The sequence below is a fragment of the Parasteatoda tepidariorum genome, chromosome 10 (genome assembly GCF_043381705.1).
Source record: "Parasteatoda tepidariorum isolate YZ-2023 chromosome 10, CAS_Ptep_4.0, whole genome shotgun sequence".
Classification (NCBI taxonomy): domain Eukaryota; kingdom Metazoa; phylum Arthropoda; class Arachnida; order Araneae; family Theridiidae; genus Parasteatoda; species Parasteatoda tepidariorum.
Genome location: NC_092213.1, coordinates 60,423,867 through 60,449,737, shown reverse-complemented (window position 1 = coordinate 60,449,737; position 25,871 = coordinate 60,423,867). Strand labels below are relative to the sequence as shown.

Below are 25,871 nucleotides of genomic sequence, written 5' to 3'. Positions count from 1 at the left end.
AAATAATCAGACTGTCACTTAGTACCTGTATCCACTGAGAAAAAGAATAAAATAAGATACCATTCTCCAAGAAGGCTTAATTATCTTAAAAATATCACTCAGAAGCTACTCCCAAAGCTCTTCAAATATTTTACATTAACAAATTTGGAAAGAGAATTAAAGATTGTCTAGATTATTGAATTTCTTCATTAACTACATTTTCATAAAACTGAAGTTTTGATGTAAATAACATTCAAATCAATTTGACAGTTTAAGAAACAAATAAAAACAAATATAAATAAAATGTGTGCCTAACATTCCTTATTATTTGTATATAAAATGCTAAAAAATAAACAAAACTAACATTCACTCATTTTATTTACCGAATGTGCACATTTAAATTTGATCAAAAAATTACAAAGAGAAAAACTTTGTGTCACACATTATCGTCAAGCAAAATTTAACATTTAAAAGTGTTCTTAACAGACGAGTGACTTTTTTTGCAGTACACATTATTAATATAATAATTGTCAAGCAGTTATAAAAATAATATAAAACACTGCAGACTTCTTAAATGTGTTACAATGCTCTATAGACAAAATCATCAGAAATAAACTAAGTAATAATTAGTCTTTTGATCAACAAACCCATAAATCTTAACTTTCTGTAAACAGAGATAAAATCATGTAAAAAAAAAACAGTCATATTTGAACCAAATTACAAAAAAAAAAAAAAAAAAAAAAAAAAAAAATTGATCAAAAATTAATGAAACAAAATTTTAATATTTCAATACTTCTTCTAGGATAAGCATACACATAAATCAATAAAAAAATAAAGATCTCAGCAAAATCATACATTTAAAACATTAAAAAAAATCATTTAATCAAAAACACAAGTTGAAAGGATTTATAATCAAATTATAAAAAAATATAAAGAAAAAATTATAATGAATAAATTCCACAAACATTATAATGAAATGGGATTTAATTGAAAGAATTTAACAAATACAACTTTTCAACAGAGAAGAATTGATGATACCACTAAATCGATTATATTGCAAATACATTTTTAAAGAAAGCTAAATGAAACTAAGATTGTAAGTTAATTTAACTACTATTTTTAACCATTAAAAAAAATTCCAATTTTAATTTTCATCTAATTCTTTAAAAAAATGAACAAAAAAAATAAATAATTTTTGTTTTCATATCAGCAAAGATATTAAAAATTTTTTTTAGTATTTTATAAATTAAAAACTTAATACAGACAATAAAATAACTGAACATGGAAACAAAACAATATATAACATATTAGGTACTTCTATTTATGTCATGGCAAATAATAACATGTATTTTTTGTTATAAACTAGAAATGGCTGTCACAAAATTTGTAATAGAAAAAAAAATTTCTAAAAGAATTGTGTTCTTTTTTCGAAAATCATTTGTGTTAATATATTTAATAAAATGCAGTAAACTAACCCAACATTAACTAAACAAAATAAAAATTTTTCCAACAACAATATTTTGTGACCTGATAAAATTGCATATAACCTGATGTTATCGATTTTAATATTCTAGATGTTACATTTATTCCTTCAATTTCAAAAACAGATAATGTGTCATGATTTTCCAAGATCACTTTAACAACATATATGCAATAAAACATCTTTTTTAACAACACATTGCATTTTCATAAAACAATATGTTTACCTAGCCCCTAAAGAATTAATGAAATGAGGTTCATAATATATTGTAATCCATATTTCACAAACGATAGAACAAAAATTTAGTTGCAAGGTTCTCAATTTACAAAAAATAAATTACTAAAATACAGAAGGAAAAAAAACATGGTCACTGTGTAATTAAATAACAAATTCTAAAACATAAAACACAAAAAAAAAATTCAAAAGTGTCACACTTGTTCTACCTAATGACTAGTTTTATTAAAAAATAATAATAATAATAATAATATGAGGATTCAGTAAAAACAATTCCATCAACAGAATTTACCTTCAGAAATGTTGTAGAAAATGAAACTAAGGAATTATAATACCATATAACAAAAACCTATATATTCATTAATTATTTATTGGTGATTTCAAATATTTATAACTATATTGTTATAACTATAACCCGATATATAGTTTCATTATAACTTACCAAGATTCAATACATAAAATATTTTTCAAACACAAAGGTAATCCAATATTAGAATTTTATAAGATAAGAATTTTATTAGTAGTGAAAATTTACTTCATTTGTTTAGATATTTATTTAGTTGAGTTCAAGACAAATTTATTTTTCATTACATAATGAAATATAACAATACCAAATAATTAATGAAAAAATGAGTGATTTTTAAAATATATATATATACGAATAAATATATTTTAATAAATGCAATATCAGCAATACCAACTTTTACCTTTTCCCTAGACACTAAGGAACTTATCTATAGTTTCTCACAGCCACATATTAAGGCTTTAACATCCATTGCATCAGAAGGAATAAAATTTAACAATGTTAACAACGTATAAACAATGTTTGAGCATGTGTATTATTAACTATCTAATAAGAGAGTGATAATTCATAATCATTTTGTTACATTATAACATTACATATGCAATTATTGAGACAAAAATCTTGGATTTCATTAAATAAATTTTCACGATTAGTAGCTGCAATAGATAAGTCATGCTCCATTTAATAAAAGAAGAAAAAAAAAGAAATAAATTACTTGTTGAAGAAGAATAGGTCAGGAAGGGATGCCCCAAAACACAGAGTCTATAAATAGTCGAAGCTGAGCATCACCATAAAACATATGAATGATTGTGAATTGTATAGAAATCATAAATAAAAATAAAACAATTTTTTAACATTCATTTTTAAAAAATGTCTTTTTTTTTTCTTCCTTAGTTCTATAGCAAAAGCTAAAATCCTTATAAACTACAGGAAAACTGCAGTAGATCCTAACAAAATACTGCTATATAATAGTCTTAAAAAAAAAATCCAGAAAAGATATTTGTGACTTTTCATGACCAGATGGAAGTAACTAATATTTTTCTTGATTTCCAAAAAGTATACAGAGAATATAAAAACAATAAGTTAAGATAATATAAAAATCCAATAAAACTAAAAAAATATGTACAAAAATAAATAAATGTATTTTTGCCATAAAGCGTCTAATGACCACTCAGATTTTAATAAATATTGAAGATGTAGATTATTTCTTTGGCATACAAAATAAAGCAACGATTAAAAGAGATTTTATACAGGCAATATACGGCTTGATGATCGAGTAACTATTGAAGTACACATTCGTGTTATGAACTTCAATCCAGTTTGCCCTCCAGGAATGTAGCTGGTGACGTACCTATCATGAAAAAAATAATAATTATAATAATATTTGTATTTCATAACATAAATATGTTTACTTTCTTCTGTACATATAACCTGATGTTATCGACTTTAATATTCTAGATGTTACATTTATTCCTTCAATTTCAAAAACAGATAATGTGTCATGANGGTGACGTACCTATCATGAAAAATAAAAAAAAAAATAATAATATTTGTATTTCATAACATGAATATGTTTACTTTCTTCTGTAAAATAAATAATCTCTTAATTTTTGAGGAATTATCTGTGACATTAGGTCACAGCCTAATTTTCTAAATATCCTGTTTTTTTAATCAAAATACTAATTCTTTCGACTTAATTTATAATTTTGTAATACATTTTTTATTTCTTCATCTTTCTTTAGCCCCTTAAGCTTTAGGTGCAATTTGGACATTCTCCCCCTAAAATTCCTTACCAGCTCCTTGAAGAGCCCCTTTCTTTCTAGAACATTCCACCCTTTTCGTTTTTCTGAGAATTCGCACTGGTTGTCGGCATTTTCATCTCCGCGTGTATGTTGTGTTTCTCAACCGTAACTGTTAACGTATAATCAATTTTTCGTCTCAACTCGTAATTTTTAGATAATTTAACTTTAACTTGCACAACATGTACTACAACTTCAACCAGTAAGTTTTTGTCTCTTATAAAAAGAGCGCGCGAGAGATGACGATTGCATTCGAAATTCGAGAGTATCATACTTCACGTCGCGCTGTTGCGTGTTTTATTTTTTTATATCCTGTCCTCGTTAGGAGGTGAGGATGGCGTCTCCTTCGCCATTTTTTTGTGTAGTTTCTCATTTATGAGATGAACCTTTTCTTCGGCCATATAAAAATTCCACTGACTGCCTTTTTGCTAATATAGTAGCTTCAATATGCCTTCCAATAAAAATTCCGAATTTTGATAGCAGATCATAAAAATCTTTTTCATAAAAATATAAACGTTATCTTCAATTTTGAGAAAACTGTTTGCGATGGATGCTTTTTTTATCAAGAATCCCAAATCCGGGAGTGTGCTTCAACTGTCGGTATTGCTGCTAACACCTTGGCTTCCGGTTCCCAATTATGGATTAATGGATAAGATTGATCCCTAAGATGGAGGAGAATGATCGTCAACATGCGATATGAATTTGATCTCGTCTAAGTCAGTTTCATCCAAAATTTCCGTGTTCCTGAATTTATTACCCTTCACCCACTTCTCCACCAGAGACTGTGTGCTGGACACTATTTTTGCCGTTAAATATGGATCCTCAAAATAAAGAGTTTTTTAGTTTGAAATAACTGGTTTATTAGTGACTTATTCATCTGGATTTCCTAGAGGGTAACCACAGATTGTTGGAGATTTTCTTTGTAAACTCATCTCTGATCCAAGACTGGATATCTTCTATGGAAAGGAAGGTATGTTTTTGTAGAATATATTTGTTATCTTCTGGAACTTTAAAAGTTAAGATTTCTTTTGGGTTATGAAGGTAGCCAAACTTCGTAAATGTACCACTATATTTTTTTCACCCGGCCATTAATTTTATTTTCTAAAATTTGTTATCATTTTTTAGCAACTTTTCATTTTCTTTTTATTCTATACCCAACCGTAATAGGCCATTATCCATACACATCATTTAAACTTTTAAATGAAATAAATTAAACTAATAAAAAGAAAAACCAATTAAGATGGATTCACATCAACATGGGTGATTATTTGTCAATCATGGGTGATTATTTGTTCATAAACTGGAAAAAACTCAGTTGCAAAACTTGAATTTATTTAAAATTCCTGATTGGTTTTAAAATTTCAGATATTTGACATTCATTAAACACAACTTGATTTCATTTAACTTTCAAAATTAAATAATATAAGTTAAATTTAATGATAATTTTTGGTCCAAAATGGAAATTTCAAAAGGAATGCAAAATACAAAACATAAATTTTAAGATTGCTAAGTTATAAAAATATAAACAACAAACGTTTAATCTATATATATATTTCTCTTACACGGCACCAAAAAAAAGCCTCATTACAACTCCCCGAATGGCAACGTTAGAAAATCGACCAATGATTGCTGCTAAAAATGTCACATGGCAAATGTCACATGAGGTGGCTCAACATATAGCGCTTTTAAAAACGGAAACAATAACCAGAGTGAGCATTATCAGGTTGTTCAATTCAGATTCATGCCCTAAAAACATGATAATATTTAATTTAAACTCAATTAGGAATTAATTAGGCTGGCCTTCTCCATGACTATAAATAAGTCACAAGGTCAGACTTTTGAGAAAATCAGTTTAGTATTGACTAAACAAGTTTTTAGTCATGGACAACTTTATGTTGGCCTGTCAAGAGTTAAGTCATTTGACAGCCTTTCAGTAATTGCTCCAAGATGCCAAATCTATAATTGTGTTTTCAAAGAAATTCTAAATGCTTAGTGTTAATTTCTTAGAGCTTTGCAGAAAAAAATGTTTTTTGGAAAAAATTTAATTGAAACTTCTATTGGCAGTAGGCAAGGGGAACTGCCAAAATCAAAACTCCCCGATTAGAAATGCAGCATGGCGACCTCCACGTGGTATTTCTCGGGTAATGCTAACAGCCATGCATTTTAATTTATTGTATGTAAAACATCCTTATTTTGTTCTAAAATGTTATGTACTTTATCACAAATGTTAATTAATATAGAAATTGATTTCAATAATGCTGATCACCAAAAAATATTTCATTTGGCGATAAAACAAATTTTTGTGTTCTTGAAAATGAAAGACTTTTTGAGGGTTATTATATCACAAGGAAAAGCTAGGGTTTAAAGTTTAGATTTTTAAATAATCAAATTTTTTTCTAAAACTTTCAGTATTTCTAGCATTAACTAATTTATTATACACATTTAGTCGAATTTAGGTGAGTAACTGCAATATTTGATAAGTTATTTTGCTAATATGTTTCTCATTTTTGATTTTTTCACCACGTACAATCTAAATAGCTAATATACTTTTTTAAAAGCCAATAAGAACATTGGTAGAATTCTTCTACATAAGTACAATACTATGTCTTTGATGATAAAATACTATGTCTTTGTGCCAGAACATTGTGTTCATCGGCGAGCGAGCGCAGCGAGCCATGGTTCACGGCGTGAACCACATAGTATTGCGTAGCAATTCTCGGGGGTTGGGGAGCGTTAGCGAGAAGGGGGCGGAGCCTCCTAGTATTTTATAATTTACACGAAAAAAACAACAGAGTAAAAAAAATTAACAAGTAAAGTGTTTATTACTCAGTGTGTTACTGTCTACTAATCATGTACAGGATTCTAAAAATTTTCTGGGTGGGCATTACAACATTTATGGAAAACAATAAAAAAATTCTATAATTTTCTGTTGAACAAATTTTTTACAAGATATAGTTCCAAGAAAATGTATTGTATGCCTATAAAAATAAAAGGAAGTTTTTATTTTTAGTTTTCTTAAGCATATTTTACAAATTTCTCTAATAAAAATTTGGATTATTGTCATCATTGGATGTAGAATAAACAAGGTAAAACTTTGCCCTTGTAGTGTCATAACAGAAAATAAGACATAAGTTCCATGAATTTATTTCAAACTAATACACAATTTCTTTCTCATATGAGAATGCAATTTTTTTTTTTAAATCAGAAAATAAAAAACATCGTAGATCGTGCTGCACTGGATCAAACTACAGATCGAGAAATTTTTTAAATAAAATCTGCTTTGAGCTCTGTTTTATTAAAAAACGCTTGTTGCGTTAAACTCTGAATTGGAGACATCTGCCAATAATGGACGTCACAGTTAAAACAAATTTTCATTTGATTCATTTCAATTTTCAATAGCATTTACTAATGTAGCCATTATTTTATTCAAATATTCTAAACCATTATTTTATCAAATATTCTAAAAATATTTGAATAAAATAATGGTTTATTATATGAAAAATGCTTTAACTATCAGTGTTTTTAATCATCCAATAGCTATAAAAGTAATTTACAAGTAAAGAGATCTATCTTAAAGCATTATTGCAACAGAGCATTGTAGAGCAGTGGGGCAATGGATCAGCTCCACAATTTCATGATTGTGGTAATGTATCCAGCAATGTGCCACAGGCCGCCTTTACTTCCCAAACAAGTACCCATTGATCTGAATCTGGGTGGGCTTCAATCTGCCACTGGAAATTGAACCCCACTTCTTCAGAAAGACAGTTTAGTGCCTTAACCACTGAGCCATTGTGGCTACCTTAGTACAACAGTGCCTTAACCACTGAGCCATTGTGGGGCCAATTTGCTTTCATAATTTTATTTCAGAAACTAACATTTATGCTCATAAAAAAAAAGAGTCCCATGATTAGCTTGTTGGTAAGAGAGCTTTAACCAGACTGATTGAAACTGAATTTATTGAACTAATGAGTGAAAAACACTCTTTCTACTTAAAATTAAATTTAAATTTATTGATGGTAAAATTTATTCACTTAATTTTGATTTTTTTTTTCTTTTTAACTTTAAAATAAAAATTAACATAAAAAAATTTAGTTATCAATTTTAGTAAAAACATTTGGCTCGGTTTTAACATGTGCATTTATTTACTTAGAAAATATTATTCAATAATATTTAAACTAGTGTTAGAACAATTACTTTGTCATTTGTAAGAAATATTTATATTTTTTTGCAACTGAAGTCCACTTATATTTTGATAAAATGCTAAGCGTACAAACCCAAATAAAAAAAAACATTTTGTATCTATTCATTTGAAGCAAATTTAGTACAAGAGTGTGACCCAATTTATTTTTCTTAAGCAATTCTTCTTATTGTATTTTCTTTCTCCTAAACAGACACCTCCTTTTAACAAACTTAATTCTCTTCTCAAAGATGTCCATTCAACTAAGTTTTCCCTGCATTAAAATTCTGCACAAGAGTAAAATATGATGTGTATAAACCAGTTATTTCAGCTTGAGTTATTTAAGAAACTGATGGATGGTCAAACCTTATTCATTAAAAATGGTCAAACCATTTAATATAAAGTCAAAGCACGATACAATTATTCTGACAGTGAACTATTTTCAATTTCAAATTTTTACTTTAACAAAGTTTCGAAATAACTTACTAAGTATGTCAGACAGTATTGCTAACTAAAAATATCTATGAAACGTTTTTAAAACTACTACTGCTTGCACCAACAATGTGTCACAGTCGAAGGACAAAATTAACAGTTATTTTAATTAGAATAGTCTAAAATGCAGCTTAAGATATTGTTTTATAAGTTTTGATCAGTTAGATAGCCATTTGCTGACGAAATCTGCAATTAATTTGAAGAAATAAAAACAAAACACTGAGAATTAATTCTCTGGTTCAATTTTTCCCCTTCTCTTGGTCATACTCAGTGCAGGAAGATAGAAAATTCAAATGTACACATTTATAATTTTAAGAGTTTTTTCAAACTTTTCTACCTTCCTTCCAACATACATAAACATTTAACATAATAAAATAACAATAGAAAAAATAAGCTTCAGCAAAATATTAATGATGTTACTAAAGCTTTTGATTTCTCTGCAACAAATGCTATAGAAAACATTATCAGCTCAATTATATTTTTACTCAAAAACTTTTTCATTGCTATAATTTTTTTTTTCATACAATGAGAGCTGCTTTACTAAATTGTCAAATGATTATCTTCAAGGTACATTTGGCCCATAAATGCTAAACAATAATTGACCTTTTTGTTAAAAAATTTTTCAGTGAATTATGAAATTAAAGTACATAAAAAGATATGTTTCCATAATCTCAAAAAGGAAAGATATTTCTTAAACCTTGAACAAAGTAAAACAAGAAAAAAATAAATAAATAAAATAAATTAATACAATTTCTAACACAATTTCCATGAAAACAAGCTGAATGATGTTTTCAGCAAAACTTTGCCTTTTATAAGAAATAAAATTTATCACTCACCACATCAAAGCAATAACTTGACAAATTGCACAAATTGAAGTAAGAACTGTATTCTTGAGCTATGTTTAGAAAAGAAAATAACATGAAAAAACTTAAAATAAATTTAAACTATCAATTTTATGCAATCTAAAGCACATAATTTCAGCTTAATAATTAATGATAGAAGTAAAAAAGTCAAAAATATTTATAAATATGAACATACTGCTTTTAAATTTAATGTCATAGTGAAAGCTTTGAAATAAACTCAATTTTTGAATGAAACAAGATTAAAAATAATTCTTGTCTCACTCATGTGTGCTATATCTTGATATTAGTTGGGGGAAAAAATGAGCTGACAAGCAAAAGAAATAAATTATTTGTATTGAGTACGCAATTTATAGAAATAATGGTTATCTCTTAAAAATTCCTCATCGTGTTACAGTTTCTTGCTATGTACAGATAATTTGTCAGAAAACATCTAACAAATATATATTATTTCTCTTCATATCATAAAAGGAAAACTATCCAATTCTATTGTTTTAGTATTTTTGACAGTTACTAGTGAATTCTCATTAGATAGAAAAATTACATGATTTGACTATTAATTAAAAAAGAAGATAAAAATAACATTTGCTGCGATCAGCATTAATTTCATATCAGTTATAACAGTTTGTACCTGTAAATTATCTATTCACCCCATACCAAATGTTATTTATAAGTAATATTTAGTTATTGTCCATTCTTAGCATTATTTATTATCCATCATATAAGTTAACTCTTTGCGGAATAGCAAATTTCTGTTGCATATGTTAGTCAGGTATGTTATCAGATTAGTTCAGGTGACTGAAGTAATCAGGTATGCTATTGACGAGGCATACCTAATGTTTTTGCTGCTTAAAGAATAATGATAGCTAAAGATTGTGCAAATTTCTTTTACAAATGCTACTCAGGTTTGTTATCAGGTATTTTATTGAAGAGGCATACTTTATCTCTTTGTTGATTAAAGAATAATGGTAGCGTAAAATTATGATCGTTTGGAAATAAATATACAATACTAGCGGTTTGTAACATTTTTTGAATAAGTGTTGCTAGACTGGCAAAACTGCACTAAAAAGGTAAACATATTTAATAACAACCTCGTCTGCAACTTGTTTAGAAAACCCACTTTAGATAAATAATACACATCTATACAACTGCAAAAACCACATGTTTTAACTAATAAAAACCATCTAACATTTCACAAAAAGAGTGAAAAAAAATTCCTAACAAGAAAAGTATGAATAATAAATTTATTGCACCCGTTGAAACATAATTAACAAAGATCGTGAATGCATTCTTTTTTAACCCAAGGAATGCACACATGCTGATTTCAGTAAAGATCATGACAACTTAGAATAAGAATTTAGGGGGTTATGCCATTTTTCCTTTAATCAAAAGGAATTCAAAATTTTTTACATCCAATAAGCAATGATATCAAATAAAATAGACTTTTAACTAACTTCTCTAAAACATTTGCTAAATTTTGATCACCATATAAAAATGAATTAATCAGAGTCATCATTGACATAATATTGCGTCTATGGAAAAGCAAAGAGGAATTAATGTATTAATCATTATTATTGAAGGTTTGCTGTAATGGTGGGATCTCACTATACTATATTTTTGATATTGATTATTAATTAAAATGGCTGTAAACAAAATATAATTAACTTCATTAAAGAAATCCTATCATACCAGCCAAATTATTACTTTTAAAAAATTATTTTCTAGTTGTAAAGAAATGCCATTTCAATCAATATTATAAGGTGGTGTTTTATTAAAATCTAGTCACCACCCAAACGCATTTTCAAAGAGCTAAAACATCTACTATATATGTTTTAAATATTTAAATGTAATGGTAGTCAAAATTATTTTATATCACATTTATTAAAATAAGAAAAAAGTGTGAAACTACACATTTTTTTACCGTATTAAATATAAAACTAAAATTTTCCAGAAAATCCAGAAAAGTAGACAGGTATGTCATATGATATTACCTTATTACAAAACATTTTTTTGGTTAACATACTATATATGTTTTAAGTTACTTTTTTGCAATTATCAAATGGTAAATAAGATATATTCTCCCATTAATTACAATATATTTTATGCAAAATTAAGTTTAATCAACAATTATGATTAAAAAAATTAATACAAAATAAATATTTAAAATTATAAAGAAATACTAGAAATAAATTTTTTGCATACAATTAAACAAGTTTTTGTAATAACCATAAATTAAACAAGAATTTCTAAAACAGACTGGTTGACCAAGGTACTAATTAGGCTAAAATTTCATTGTAATAAAATCTGGAACTAATTCTGTATTAACCCTTTACATAGTGCTGGTTTAACTGATGGACCAGAATAATAGGTGTTATCATAACAAATATCACAAGCAAAGGATTAATATGATGAAAAATGTTGGTCAAATGTTCTTTAATCAAATATTTTTATTTATTTCAAAGCAACAATCTATTCATCTTCATGAAACAAAAATGATTCCTATGCAATCATTGGATTGTTGCTTGAAGCAAATATGTGGGATGTTTGCATAATTTTTATATATTAATTAACTAGACTCCCGAATTTAAATTCATTGGTCGTATATTATCAGCACACAATAAAAATAATTAATCAAAATTCTAGATAAATAAGCAAGTTGTAGTCCAAACAGAAATTAGTTATGTATAAAAAAAATAAATACGCTGAAAAAATACTACTCACCCACAGAGCTGAATATAAAGTCGTAAACATGGTTATGAAGTAAACAGCAGTAAAGGGTAATCTCTCAGGAGAACACAAATGCTTCAGGTGATTACATGGTCCCCACAGCACAGAGAAGCTTAAAAATTTAATCTTCATTATTCAACAGCTTTCAAGCATTCCTTAAACATGTTCTGATTTTCACTTATAATTAAAAAATGCTTGTATGTGATAAAATTATATAAAATGATACATACAAAATATGAAAGTTTTGTACATAACATAATTTTATCTACACATTGGGCATGACAATTATTTAACAAAATTGCTACTTTTTGCCTCCAAGTATATTATTAATTTTTAAAATTGCTAAAAAATATACAAGTGTTAAGATAAATTTGAGCAAAAATATTTTCCCTGAGCAAAGAATTATTTATTAAGTAAGCAAAATTAAGAAAACTAAACTCAGGTGATATCTAAACTAAGCTATCATTGATCAGTAAAAAGGTGAAAAAAATTTATGAACAATAATACAAAGGATAGGAATGCATAAAAGATGTATAGTTATCTTTACTATTTGTTTCTTTTGTTTAAATACCCAGTATTTATAATTAAACTGAGTCTATTCAAGGGCATCCATTGATTAACTATTATATAAATATCTATTATCTAGCTCAGGAGTTTTCAACTGGCGGCCCGGGGGCCGCATCCGGCCTGTGAGGCCTTTTTTGTGGCCCACGAACTAAAATATAATAGTTGTCACTTTTTTGCGGAAAATTTTTGTAAAAAATCTATATGGGTTTAAAATACTTTTCTCGTTAATAAAACCTAATTTCTTCATTTCTGTGAAATTTAACATACCAACGGTGCAAAAAAATTTATTTCTCAGGTTCTACACCCAAGAAAATATTTATTCAAATACAAAAATAATCGTGTATGCTGTTCTTTTTCATTTCATTTTTTTTTGTATTTTGTGAATATAATTTGGCATGTGCTTATCAGAAATTCTCCCATTTATCTTTTTGAAACCACTCATTTAGAAGAAAATATTTACACACATATTTGTAAACTTTAAATTTAAAATGTAAAAATCAGTTCTCTGGTGGTTGCAGCAGAAAACCTCAATTTTCTCATTGAATATTTTGTGTGCTGCTATATAAGTTTTAATACCAACCTTTTTAAAGTTCTATATCCTAACAATTAGATATCTGTTGCACCTTAATTGTTTAATTCATAGGTGCACATTAAAGTTGTTGTAGCCCAAATTTTTATCATTTATTGAATATTTTTAAAAATATTATTAATAACAGTTAAATATTTTTAAAAATCTACTTATTTTTAATTTACTATTCAATACTTTTGTTTTGTACAACTTGGTAAAAATCTGACAGTAATATTTAATGTTACTTCAAATATAAAAGAGTCCTACATAAAATTTTGATAAAGTTGCGGCCCACCATTTAATTTGTGTTTTTAATTGTGGCCCCCAGCCTTATGTAAGTTAGAAACCCCTGATCTAGCTTATTATCATCTATTATATACTTATGTACAACTTTATTAAATTTTTTAGAAATATTTCAATTAGAAAATGCATGTTTATATATAAAAGATACTTCTTAGACAGGTCTATCCTGCATACAGGGTTGTGTCTTAACCAAGAAAAACTAGTTCTTGCTAAAATATGGTAAAAAAAAAAAAAAAATTAGAAAAAAACTAGCCAATACTATTAACCTCCATTCATTCACAGTGGCTGATTATTTTAAACTGATAAATACATAATAAGCATTATATCATCAATTCATGATAAACATTATAAAATATATATATGATGAAAATGAGCTGTTTAAATGATCAGATACAACAATATTTAAGTATATATTTACAATACTGCCTTAAATTCTCACTAAAAAAGGCAGTGTTCACAGAAATAGTTATTAAATTATCAGGGGTCTGTCTAGGTTTTTCTGAAAGGTACCTAGTTTGTGAAAATTTTGACATAATTTGTGAAAAATTAAAAATTATATTAAAAAGTCAACACAAAAACATGGTAAAAATATGGATTTATCGTTTCTTAAGGGATACAAAAATAAAATTTTAAGAAAAAGTATTTTGTGAAAACCGTTTTTCCTAAAGTTGAATTTGTGAAACTACGGTTTTACCTAAAATTGAATTTGTGAAGGTACCGCTAAACGGTAGTAAAGTCGGCCTGGACAGATCCCTGATTATTATTGAATAGTTATTAAAAATGGTAAATATCACTGGAAAAGGAGGCTTTACTCAATGGAATAAAAATCATGGTAAAAACAAATTATCATTACACAATAAATACAATGTCAACTCTGTCTGAATATACAGTACATTCTTTTTATTAAAAAAAAAAATCATGCATTTTCATAACTTCTAATATTTCTTTCAATCTAAATTAACTTAAGATATACCATAGCAAAATCTAATTAAAAAAAAAACTTTTTCAAACTAATTATGGGTTCAAAATGTTTTAATTATTTTTTAAATTCAGAAGGAAACGCAAAATAATTATTTATCGTTATTTCATATATTATTACTAAATATTTATTATAAATAGCACAGAACACAGATATAATACAGTTGAACCTGTTTATCTCGAACCTCTTTATCTCGAAAACCTCTATATCTCGAAATTTTTAAAATTTCCCTACATTTACTGTCTAAAATAAATGTATTTTCCATGTTTATGTCAAGTTTTTTCTTCAAAACCTCCATTTCTCGAATTTCTAATAATCGAGCGCAAATGTCAAAACTTTCCGTATCAGCAGAGCTCGTAGACAGAGATGAATTTCGTGAATCCACAGGAAGTAAGGATGAACAGGTTGGGGGGTTTCTTGGAATTTCAATCACTATCCCTGCACTTCCTTAACTAAAAAGGAATACAATGATTCTGGCAGTAAGTGAGGGGTTAATAAGTAGTGACCATCAGGGGTTAAATTTTCTAATATAGAATAGAAAATAGAAAGCTAAGAATAGAAATTCATTTTGACCTCAAAATTGCAACCAATGGAGCAAAGGATAATTAAGAGTTTTAAAGTGAACTACAGAAAACGATCTATGAGGAATTTGCGATCTTTCTAACCTCAAAAGAATAATTGAAACAAATAAGGTCATCAGTCAAAAATATTATTCATTATTTTCAGTGCTAAATGTATGTTAAAAAACTGTTATGTAAATAGATGTATGTGGTATAATTAATTTAAAGAAATTTCCATATTTTTCTACTAGAAAGAAAGCACTTTTAATCAAATTTCTAAATTAAATTTGATTTCTTTATAGTACCTGTATAACTTGAAACCTCTCTATCTCAAATTTTTCGCCTTTCCAGTGAGATTCGAGATAAACAGGTTCGACTGTACTAATATTGCAAAAAAAATAATAATGCAAAACTTAATATTACTACATTTTTTAGCAATGTAACTGTAAGATACTTAAAAAATAGTTCACCTTCCAATAATGAAAAGACTTCCCATCGAAAAGAGCAAACAAAACTTCCGGGCCTTAAGAAGTAAAACAGGTGCATAAAAAGCTGCCTAAAAGAAGAAAACAAAAATTATACAACTAAATACAAAAAATTTCTTCTACAATTACACATATTTATTGCCAAGAAATAATTTCTGTAGTTTGAATGAACAAAAACCAAGGTCCCTAGAATATCAATGTTTTACATCATTTAAAGTAATAGGATCAAAATTAAAAAAATTAGACTACAGTCAACCCCGCTTAAAGGAATACCATCGGTTCCAGCCAAATCTATGCTATTAAGAGGGTAATTCAATTAGAAGGGGAGTGCTATATTCAATCTTAAATTCTGAATGTTTGTGAAATTTTGCTTTTTAATGGTATTTAATGCGTAGTATAGCGTTTTGATCAAATAAACTCAGTTTTATGATCAATAAATAATTATAATTAAAACTTTCTGCCTTAGTATCATAAAAAAATATCATTTAAAGTTACATAAAAATAAATCAATGTTAGTGAATCATGTTGGAACTAAAATATTATTTGATCCCATCCGAAAAATTCTATAATTGAAGACTGTTTTTTGTACCCGTTTAATTCGTCAATTTATCAAAATTACATTTTCCCTTTTAGTTTCTCTAAGAATTATCATGACTTGTGCATATTCCTTTCAAACACATTCAGAACTTTTTTTTTTTAAATCTTCGAAACTTGAGAAATTCCTAATTAATGCGCTATTTCAGTTGGGAATTTTTTTGAAATTTATTGATTCTAAGATTCATTGTTTTTTTTGTTTTTTTTTTTCAATTAATTTAAATCATTCCTTTTCGCTCTCAACTTGCAACCAACTCAAAATTATTCACAGGATTAAGCTATTATTCTACTTAAGAGAAAACATTCTTTACACTAGTGTATCAGGTTTTTAAAACTTAATAATGCATGAAGAGGGGACCACAAGTCTTGACCTAAAAACAAATCACTCTATCCCTTTTTCACATACTAAATGATGAGCGAGTGAAGTAAGTCAAACAGGGGTAAAACACCCTTTGTTTACTCCAATGTATAACTGACAGCAAGACTTGATTAATTTTTCAACTTCATCCCAAACACCTACTAATGAATGAGAAGTCCCTATTGAAATTACCATTTTGTATCTTTATCTTAAAAAGGAAAATTGTATTTTAGCTGGTGAAAAATTTCTCGAAAATAATTTTTTTTTTTTTTTTCATTTCAGTACCACTTCTTTATGCAATTAAGCGGGGGCAAAAAAACAGCAAATAATCGTTTAAACGGGGAAATTTGACATTAGTTTAATATAAAATGATTTGGTTCCATTAATTTTTATTCGTATAAGCGGGTCATTCGATTATCCGAGGGGCGATTAAGTGGGGACGACTATATATATATACAATATATATATATATATACAGTAACCTACAGAACCACATTGTGGGGCCCCTATAAGGCCTCTAATTTTTGCCCCAGGTAGGGTACATATTAGTACACGGTAATATATTACCTGGTTCAATATAAATATTATATGTCAATATTAAGGTGAGATGTAGGCTTTTGTTATAATAAAGAGTATTGTAATCGAATTTCCTCATTTTAACGCTATTTAACACACTCTTACATATATATATATATATACACAGTAACCTATAAAACTGCATTGTGGACCCCCCATTAAGCTGACAATTGTTTCCCCTGGAAGGGTACATTAGTACATGGTAAAATATTTCTTCTTCTCATTGACAGGATGGGCCCTGGCCTTCTCAACAAGCCTATGCCGAGACATTCTTCCCTTAGCCTGAGTTCTCCATTTTATTATCATTAAAACTTGTAGGTCCTTTTCAAGGCAGTCTAAAAATCTTAGGTTTGATCGTCCCCCTTTTTTTGTACCTGTTGGCCTGACACTGAAAACTTTTTTGGTTGTCCTGCTCCTCTATTCGCACCATGTGGCCTGCCCATTTAACCCTTTGAATTTTGATCAATCTAATGACATCAGGTTCTTTATATGCTTTGTAAAGTTCCGTGTTTGATCTTCTAAACCAGGTACCGTTTTTACTTATTCCACCAAAAATGCTTCGTAGTATTTTTCTCTCAAATCTAGCTATCATATTTTCATCTCCACGGGTCATTGTCCAGGTCTCACATGCGTATGTAAGCACTGATCGTATAAGACATTTACAGAGTAACACTTTTGTTTTTCTCAATGTGGCCCTGTAGTTTACTATGTATGTATATCTAAAATAGTGTGTTCAATCGGTTTAAAATGAGGAAATTCGTGTTCTAAAGAGCTTTAAAAAGAGGAAATTCGAAATCATTTTTCAATATTAACGCAAGGCCCGATATCAGACCTTAATATTGACATATAATATTTAAATTGGACTACATATTATATTACCGGGTAATACTGCACCCTACCAGAGGAAATAATTATAGACCTCATAGGGAGTACACAATGTGGCTCTTTAATTTCCTATGTATGTATAAATATAATAGTGTGTTGAATAGCGTTTATATGAAGAAATTCAAAGTCAATATTCTGTATAAAAATATGGTCCTATATCTCCCTCTAATATTAGTCCCGCAGTGGACTGATCGTTAAGACACGGTTCCACCAGATCACCGAAGTCAAGCATCACTGGCTGCGGTCAGTGTGCGGGAGGGTGACCTCTTGGATTAGTCTGCGTAGGGACCGAGGGTGTGCGGTATTGGTCCTCGTTAAACTATTCTACCGTAAAGTGCTCGACTTCGCGTGCAGGTCGTCGGGCTACCAAAGCAGGGGAGCCATCCCCTTTGCAGAGGATCAAAATTGTGATGGTATGTCTTCGAATCATCCTCAAGGATGCTTCCCAGACCGTCGCCAATAGCCCATTGTGCAGCTCTAGTGCGACGTAAATGAACTACAACAACAACCCTCTAATATTAACCTAAAATATTCAAATTGGACTACGTAATATATCACCGGGTAATAGTGTACCCTACCAGAGGAAATAATTATAGACTTCATAGTGGGTACACAATGTGGCCCTGTAGTTTACTAAGTATGTATATCTAAAATAGTCTTCTGAAAAGCTTTGAAATGAGGAAATTCGTCTTCTAAAAAGCTTTAAAAATTCGAAGTCATTTTCAAAATTAACTAACGCAAGGCCCGATATCAGGCCTTAAATAAAATGGCGGGAGAAAGGATCAAATTTCAAGCCAACCAGGGTACTTGAAGGTATGTTGTAGCGCGATCCCCGTATAAGCGTGGTCCAACGGCTAAGACCATGTGCGAGTTACTTACGCCTTGAGCGAGGGAGCAAGGGTTCGAACCCCGGCTGTGGTCGATTTTTAAAAATTTTTCTTCTTTTTTCTCGTTTGTTCATTTTGCATTATATTGTTTATTTAATGTGTTTTTCGATAAATTAAAGGATCCTATATATAAAAAATAATTTTTTTTTGTTCGGGAATTTTCAAATAATGCTTAAAAGCTGGAAAAATCCCNTTTGGGCAGAGATTGGGAGGTTGCCTCGAGCTTTTTTACGAGGTAAATCATTATAAATTTCATTACAAATTTCATTTCTAACTAATTCCTTATAAATATTTTGCATGCATTTATTAGTATATGAGTTTTTCTCTTTTTTTAGCATATAAATCACTATTTAACCACGATTAATTTTCAAAATGTTACCTCGAATTGATTATCTAATTTCAATTCCCCAAAAAACTCACTTGATGAGGTAATTCTACATAATAAAGATATAAAGTTTTTCTAAAAAAAAAATTTTTTGCATATTTGTATATTTTAATTCTAAAATATTTGTAGATTTGAAATATGTTTAAAAAAAGGAAGTTTTGATACTATTTTATAAAAAAAAACTATGAAGAGAAAGGATTGAAAGAATTGAGCAATATAATAATATGTAAACTACATTCTTGTTATGTTTTATATAGTCTGTAGCACTGCACTTATTTTATTTCAGCTTCCATCACATGGAAATTGAATATTGGTAAAACAGCATAATAATTCGCAATTTTAATATATTTACTTGTGTGGTACTTACAGTTAAATTTCTGAAAAGAATAGGGTTATTCAAATTTTCAAACTATCAAGAAAGTATGAAATATCTAAATGCATTTCAATGACTATTCGCAACAAATGTCTTTGTAGATCACTTGGTTTTGCACCAGACATGTTTCAAATCACGAATAGTTTGGAGTTTCTTTTCCCCTGATCCCAAAGCAAATATGCTTTCGGAAGCATATATTCTTCTATCAGTACTGACTTATTTCAAATACAATTTAAAATAACGTTCCTTTCTTTTTTACATTACTTTCTCTTAAACTCCAAAGTTATTACTCATTTTTCTTATTTAGGCTTTTTCTAAAACTGGTGTAGACAAGTTTAAGATGAAATCCTCCAAAATAAACTCGGTTAGCATCATGCAATCATGGGTTCGATCAGGAGCTATTTCTTTTTGGAATAGTTATGACAATTGTGTTAAAAATACCATGAATCTTAGATTTACTCTATTCATATCTATTTACGGGAAAGTAGTACAGTCAACCCCGCTTAAAGGAATACCATCGGTTCCAGCCAAATCTATGCTATTAAGCGGGTAATTCAATTAAAAGGGGAGTGCTATATTCAATCTTAAATTCTGAATTTTTGTGAAATTTTGCTTTTTAATGGTATTTAATGCGTAGTATAGCGTTTTGATCAAATAAACTCAGTTTTATGATCAATAAATAATTATAATTAAAACTTTCTACCTTAGTATCATAAAAAAATATCATTTAAAGTTACATAAAAATTAATCAATGTTAGTGAATCATGTTGGAACTAAAATATTATTTGATCCTATCCGAAAAAGTCTTGACCTAAAAACAAATCACTCTATCCCTTTTTCACATACTAAATGATGTGCGAGTGAAGTAAGTCAAACAGGGGTAAAACACCCTTTGTTTACTCCAATGTATAACTGGCAGCAAGACTTGATTAATTTTTCAACTTCATCCCAAACACCTACTAATGAATGAGAAGTCCCTATTGAAATTACCATCTTGTATCTTTATCTTAAAAAGGAAAATTGTATTTTAGCTGGTGAAACATTTCTCAAAAATAAATATTTTTTTTTTTCATTTCAGTACCACTTCTTCATGCAATTAAGCGGGGGCAAAAAACAACAAATAATCGTTTAAACGGGGAAATTTGACATTAGTTTAATATAAAATGATTTGGTTCCATTAAATTTTAATCGTATAAGCGGGTTATTCGATTATCCGAGGGGCGATTAAGTGGGGACGACTGTATTAGCTTCTAAGTTAAAAATGTTGAAAAAAGGCACAGTTCATAATTTTTATTTGTCAAAAACTACTAAACCAATTTCACTCAAATTTGTATTTTATCATCTAATTACAATATTCAAAACTATAAAAATCACATATCTGCAATTCGAAGTTTTGTTGACTAAAGATAAAATATAATTGAAAAGAATTTTTGCATGAAATTAGCTTTGGATAAATGAGTTTAATTATAACGAGCAAAAAGTTTTTGATTTGTTTAAAAAGCGTTCAGGATATGACAAAACAGGGAAAAATTAAAATGAGATTACTGGGCTTAAACTTTTGACCACCTTCCAGATTATTTGGACAATATTTTCTAGATGATAGATGTACCCCAAATTTTTATGGTCTGAAACCTAAATCTGTGGAAACAGAAGGCATGTTTATTTACGTTGAAAGAATGTTTTTGTATCTGATTTTGTAACTCAATTGATAGTTAGGTTAAATTAATTAGCATAATTGGGATTAAACCTTCAAATTATTAACATTGGCATTTAGTACATGATAATCACATATTATACCACAGAAATTATTTGTTAGTCATGAAATACGGAGATTTTGTAACTCAATTTTGTTGAAATTTGATAAAGCCAACTACACCGGACACACTAAAATAATTTTAAAAAACGGTAAATAACTACAAACTAAAATTTGCAGATATTCGCTAATTTTGGTTATTTTTAAAAAGATTTAACCTGACATAACTGCAATAAAGTGGCAAATCATATAAGCCTTCGAATTATTTAGAAATAGTGGTTGATTAAAACTTAATAAGTCAAATTTATTAAACTAAGAATCACACATTAAAGAACTACCACTCGAAAATATTTCTCCGCTCTCCGGAGCAAGTTGGCATCTCTGCATAGCTAATATTCAGTAGTGAAATAATTCAGTATTAAATTTAGAATAGAGATATAAATGAAAAAGATAGACATAATTAAATTGATCTACAAACCAAAAAGAAGCATAGCGATCCCATTATAATGCATCCAACAAAACCAACAATTCTTTGTTTCTTAGACTGAAAAAATATAATTAAATTCGTCATTTAACATATGACATTTTTACTAAGCAAGCAAATTTTTAAAATAAACATATTTTATAAAATAAAAAATATAGAGTTTCAGTCGAAATTGTTTACTGTGTGCTCTGAAAAAGAAAACAGAATGTAAGAAATTTTTTTTTAAATCTGGTAAGTTATATGCTAATAAACATATTTAGGTAAATATAATAACATCTGGTTGTCTCCGAGTCAATAAACAACTTTTCATACACATGTTAACAACTAATCAGCTAAAATTAAACACCTTCCCACTTAATTCCTAGCGAAAAAGTTTAAATTTAACACAAATTGTTCAATAACTATATATAGATAGAAAATAAAGACTAACAAAGAATGATTCATCACAGGGTTTAAGCTGAGTCTAAAAATTCATTAGCAAAAAAGCTAAAATCTGAAAAAAAGTTATAGCAAAATGCCATTAGGCTTATAAAATTACTTTATATCAAACAAGTACTGTAAGTTATCTGACAAAGAATAGCTTAATGTAGGGGTGCACAACCTTTTTGAGTGTAGGGCCACTTGCACAGCAGGTTGGCTAACTAAGGGCCGCACATGTATTGAGACATGTTAATGACAAATGTAGCAATGTTTATTTTAACATTAGTGTTCTATTTTTTTATCAATAAACTTAGTAATATATTTGTAAAAAATTAAAGGTGTTCCGTTTTTTGAATTCATTCAGAAATAAAAAAATTTATTTATTTTTTTTTACAAAAAGAATTGCTATTTTAATCATATGAACAATAGATCTATCAAAATAAATAAAAGAAATGTTTTTTTTTAATCATATCATGCAATACGAAAATTCATTTTAGAATTACGAGATGCGTCCAGAAAGTAAGTTTCCCTATTTTTTTTTTAAAAGAACTCATACTTTCAGGGACATATTTATTGGCAACAAGTGCAGCAATGTTTCAGCTATTTTTCAACATAGCCACTACCAGAATTGACACACTTGTCGTATCGTGGTATCAACGTTTGCATCTCTCTGCCGCATGTAAATGGAACCAGCGTGTGATAGACGTTTTCAGCTCTGCGTCGTTGCCAAAACGCTCACCGGAGGACAGGAATTTCTTGAGGTGCAAGAAAACATGAAAATCGCTGGGAGNCGTTTTTTTCGTGAACGCTAGCGTCATGGTTCTTCTTGCGAAAGATATTTAGATTTCTTCTCCTTCTTGTTTGATCAAGTTTTTTTCATGGATGTTAGCGTCATGGTTTTTCGCGGAAGCTTTTTTTAAAAATGGAATTTAGTAAACTCCTTTAGCAAAAATGCGAAAATGATTTGTTGAATTTTAGCATTTTAGAGGGGTCTTTTCGCATTTTGCGAAAAAAGCTACCATAGCGGAAACCCTGATTCATCATCTGTCTTGCAATGAATCATGCAATTTGTTAGAACATTTTAGCTAGAAGAAGAATTGTACTTCTTGCAATGACTAACAGAATGTAGCAATTCAAACTATTGACAAACTTATACATCTTTTATTGGCTTATCTACCAGACTGAATGCACTATCTTTCCGTATTGTGATCTGTGGCAGAATAATCGCCAAGTCTTGGAAACGTTTGGGCAGTGGCCCGCGAGAAACTAAAAAAACATCACAGAAAGGGACCAATTCGAAAGGTATAACTCGTAGCCACCTCCTGGGCAAACATCTACATGTTTTTGTTTTTTTCTAAATTTGCAAGTTTAAAATCTATTTGGCACCTAGGCGATTGTAGTAGGCGCGGCAGATCACGATACGGAAATATCCCCCCTCAATGCACCATTTTAATAATTTCAATATAATTCCACGTAATACAATTGACTCAATATAATAGTTGACAGAAAATTGATGTATAACTTAATACAACAAAATGTGCTGATTATTTTTAAGCTCTATAAAACCACAATGAGAGCAATGGTAATGATACATGAAGTTTCTAGTTAAAAAAGGAATATTAAAATGCAGTATAACTGAGAGATTTCATGGAATAATTTTAATTATGCAACTATCATAAACATACAAAGGCGAAAGAATAAATAATATCATACTAAGAGGATTTCATTGATAAATATCCATTCTCATTGATAATTTAACAAAATTCATCGTTTCACGTTTACTCACGAAATCGTCATACGTTAAACAATATTACTTACTAAACATTGAAAATATCTAGTAGTATACATACAAAAGATAGAGTGCACTTTAATTTTACTTACTAAAGATGTACAATAGGAATCTTTTTCAGCTTGACTGTACCAAGAATCGACAGATTGTTTATCGTCTTCATAGTCTTGACTATCAGATGATCTGGTAAACCAAGAATCTAAGCTGAAACTTTTTAATAAACCTTTCTGTTCTTCCTTGGTGGCAGATTCATTTCGATTAAGGTAATCCTTGAGGCTTTTGCTTATATCAACAGAAGTGCTATCTGGAGCCATTAAAAGCCATTCAAAATTTCCTTAAACTTTAGATTGGAAAACAAAACACGAAATAGCAAACAAGAAAACAAAATACTTTAATCGCTTCACTTCGTTACTCTACATTTGAAGATTAACGATGTGAAGGCTTCCCTAGCCGAGAGGTATTTGAAAAGCAAGGGAGCATTCTTACTCTGGATTATTATCCGTGCAATGCTAATGAGGCGCTAGTTATAAGAATTTGTCGGAAGAATTCTGGGTTACTGGTTCCAATTGATTTTTACACCTAAGCTTGGAAGACCCCCCATTTAATATTATTACACTTGTAGTGTTTGCAATATTATGTGTTCTTTCGATTTTAATTTCAACGAAACAAAGAACAAATGAATTTGGAAGAACCCGCAAGCATGATTCCCCAAGATTCTATGCCAATTTTCATCCCTTCAACAGAGCATGCTTGCTATGTTGAAGGGATAAAAATTAACAACAAACTTGCAGTTAGGTGTAGTTTTAGATATAGCTCCAATGTCTCAATGTCATGAAAAAAATACCAACACGAGGTAACAAATTTTCTGCTGCAAATATAAGGGTTCGACAAAAATATGGGAAAACCTCTATACTAATTCTATGTTTACAATTTTTCTTTGTCCCGCAGTGGACTGATCGTTAAGACACGGTTCCCAGCAGATCACCGAAGTCAAGCATCACTGGCTGCGGTCAGTGTGCGGGTGGGTGACCACTTGGATTAGTCTGCGTAGGGACCGAGGGTGTGCGGTATTGGTCCTCGTTAAACTGTGCTACCGTAAAGTGCTCGACTTCGCGCGCAGGTCGTCGGGCTACCGAAGCGGGGGTGCCATCCCCTCCGCAGAGGATCAAAATTGTGATGGCATTTCTTCGGATCATCCTCCGGGATGCTTCCCAGTCCGTCGCCAATAGCCCATTATGCAGCTCTAGAGCGACGTTAATTAACAACAACAATTTTTCTTTTAGAAATATATGTTTCAGGAATATTTTATATGACAAAATTGTTGGCGCAATTTGAAAGATCACGCCTGAAGCTTTTAAAAATGAGGTCCTTTTTCCAATGAAAAATTCGCATCGATCAAAAAATATGCATCAACCAAAAAGAGAGTAGGAAGTTAAAAGCTTCTTTCAATTTTCAATACCAGTAATTAAAAAATTCCATTGTAATATTAAAACACTACAAAATGATTTTAAAATTGCTGCATAAAAACTAAAAATAAATTATCAGCTTCCTCTCCCCATTTTTGTCTATCCGAATTTTGCATGGGGTAAATATAACACCATCTCTAAAAAGTTAGAGCATGATTTTTCAAGAATTTCACCATATAAAAATCTTCCATAACATCATTTACTGCTAAAAGAAATATTGCTTACCTACAGTTGGTTTGGAAATGTTTCCACGTTTTTATCCAACCACTGTATTTTACCTGTATGCTTTATTTTGTTTTTACATTTATTACTTTCATGGTAGAGAGGGGATATATGCAATTGTGGGGTGGTTAAATTAGCAATCAGTTATAACTTTATCTCTTTAAG

The 25,871-nt window shown here is 29.1% G+C and overlaps 1 protein-coding gene across 1 annotated transcript; it reads right to left on the bottom strand.

Annotated features, from left to right (window-relative positions):
* Nucleotides 1-339: 339 nt before the first annotated feature.
* Nucleotides 340-24,833, bottom strand: LOC107443078 (uncharacterized). Its single transcript, XM_043040747.2, has 6 exons — nucleotides 24,111-24,833; nucleotides 21,804-21,869; nucleotides 15,500-15,585; nucleotides 12,047-12,164; nucleotides 9,302-9,360; nucleotides 340-3,348 (listed from the first exon to the last, which is right to left on the bottom strand). The coding sequence occupies exons 1-6, from the start codon at nucleotides 24,330-24,332 to the stop codon at nucleotides 3,243-3,245; spliced, it is 657 nt and encodes a 218-aa protein (XP_042896681.1). The 5' UTR covers nucleotides 24,333-24,833; the 3' UTR covers nucleotides 340-3,242.
* Between the last annotated feature and the right edge of the window lie 1,038 nt (nucleotides 24,834-25,871).

Excerpts from the sequence above, each read along its gene's own strand:
- LOC107443078 (XM_043040747.2), bottom strand. The coding sequence starts at position 24,332 with ATGGCTCCAGATAGCACTTCTGTTGATATAAGCAAAAGCCTCAAGGAT. Across the intron at positions 21,870-24,110 it reads ATTCCTATTGTACATCTTTA|TCTAAGAAACAAAGAATTGT; the intron begins GTAAGTAAAATT and ends ATATTTTTTCAG. Across the intron at positions 3,349-9,301 it reads CAAGTTATTGCTTTGATGTG|GTACGTCACCAGCTACATTC; the intron begins GTGAGTGATAAA and ends TTTTCATGATAG.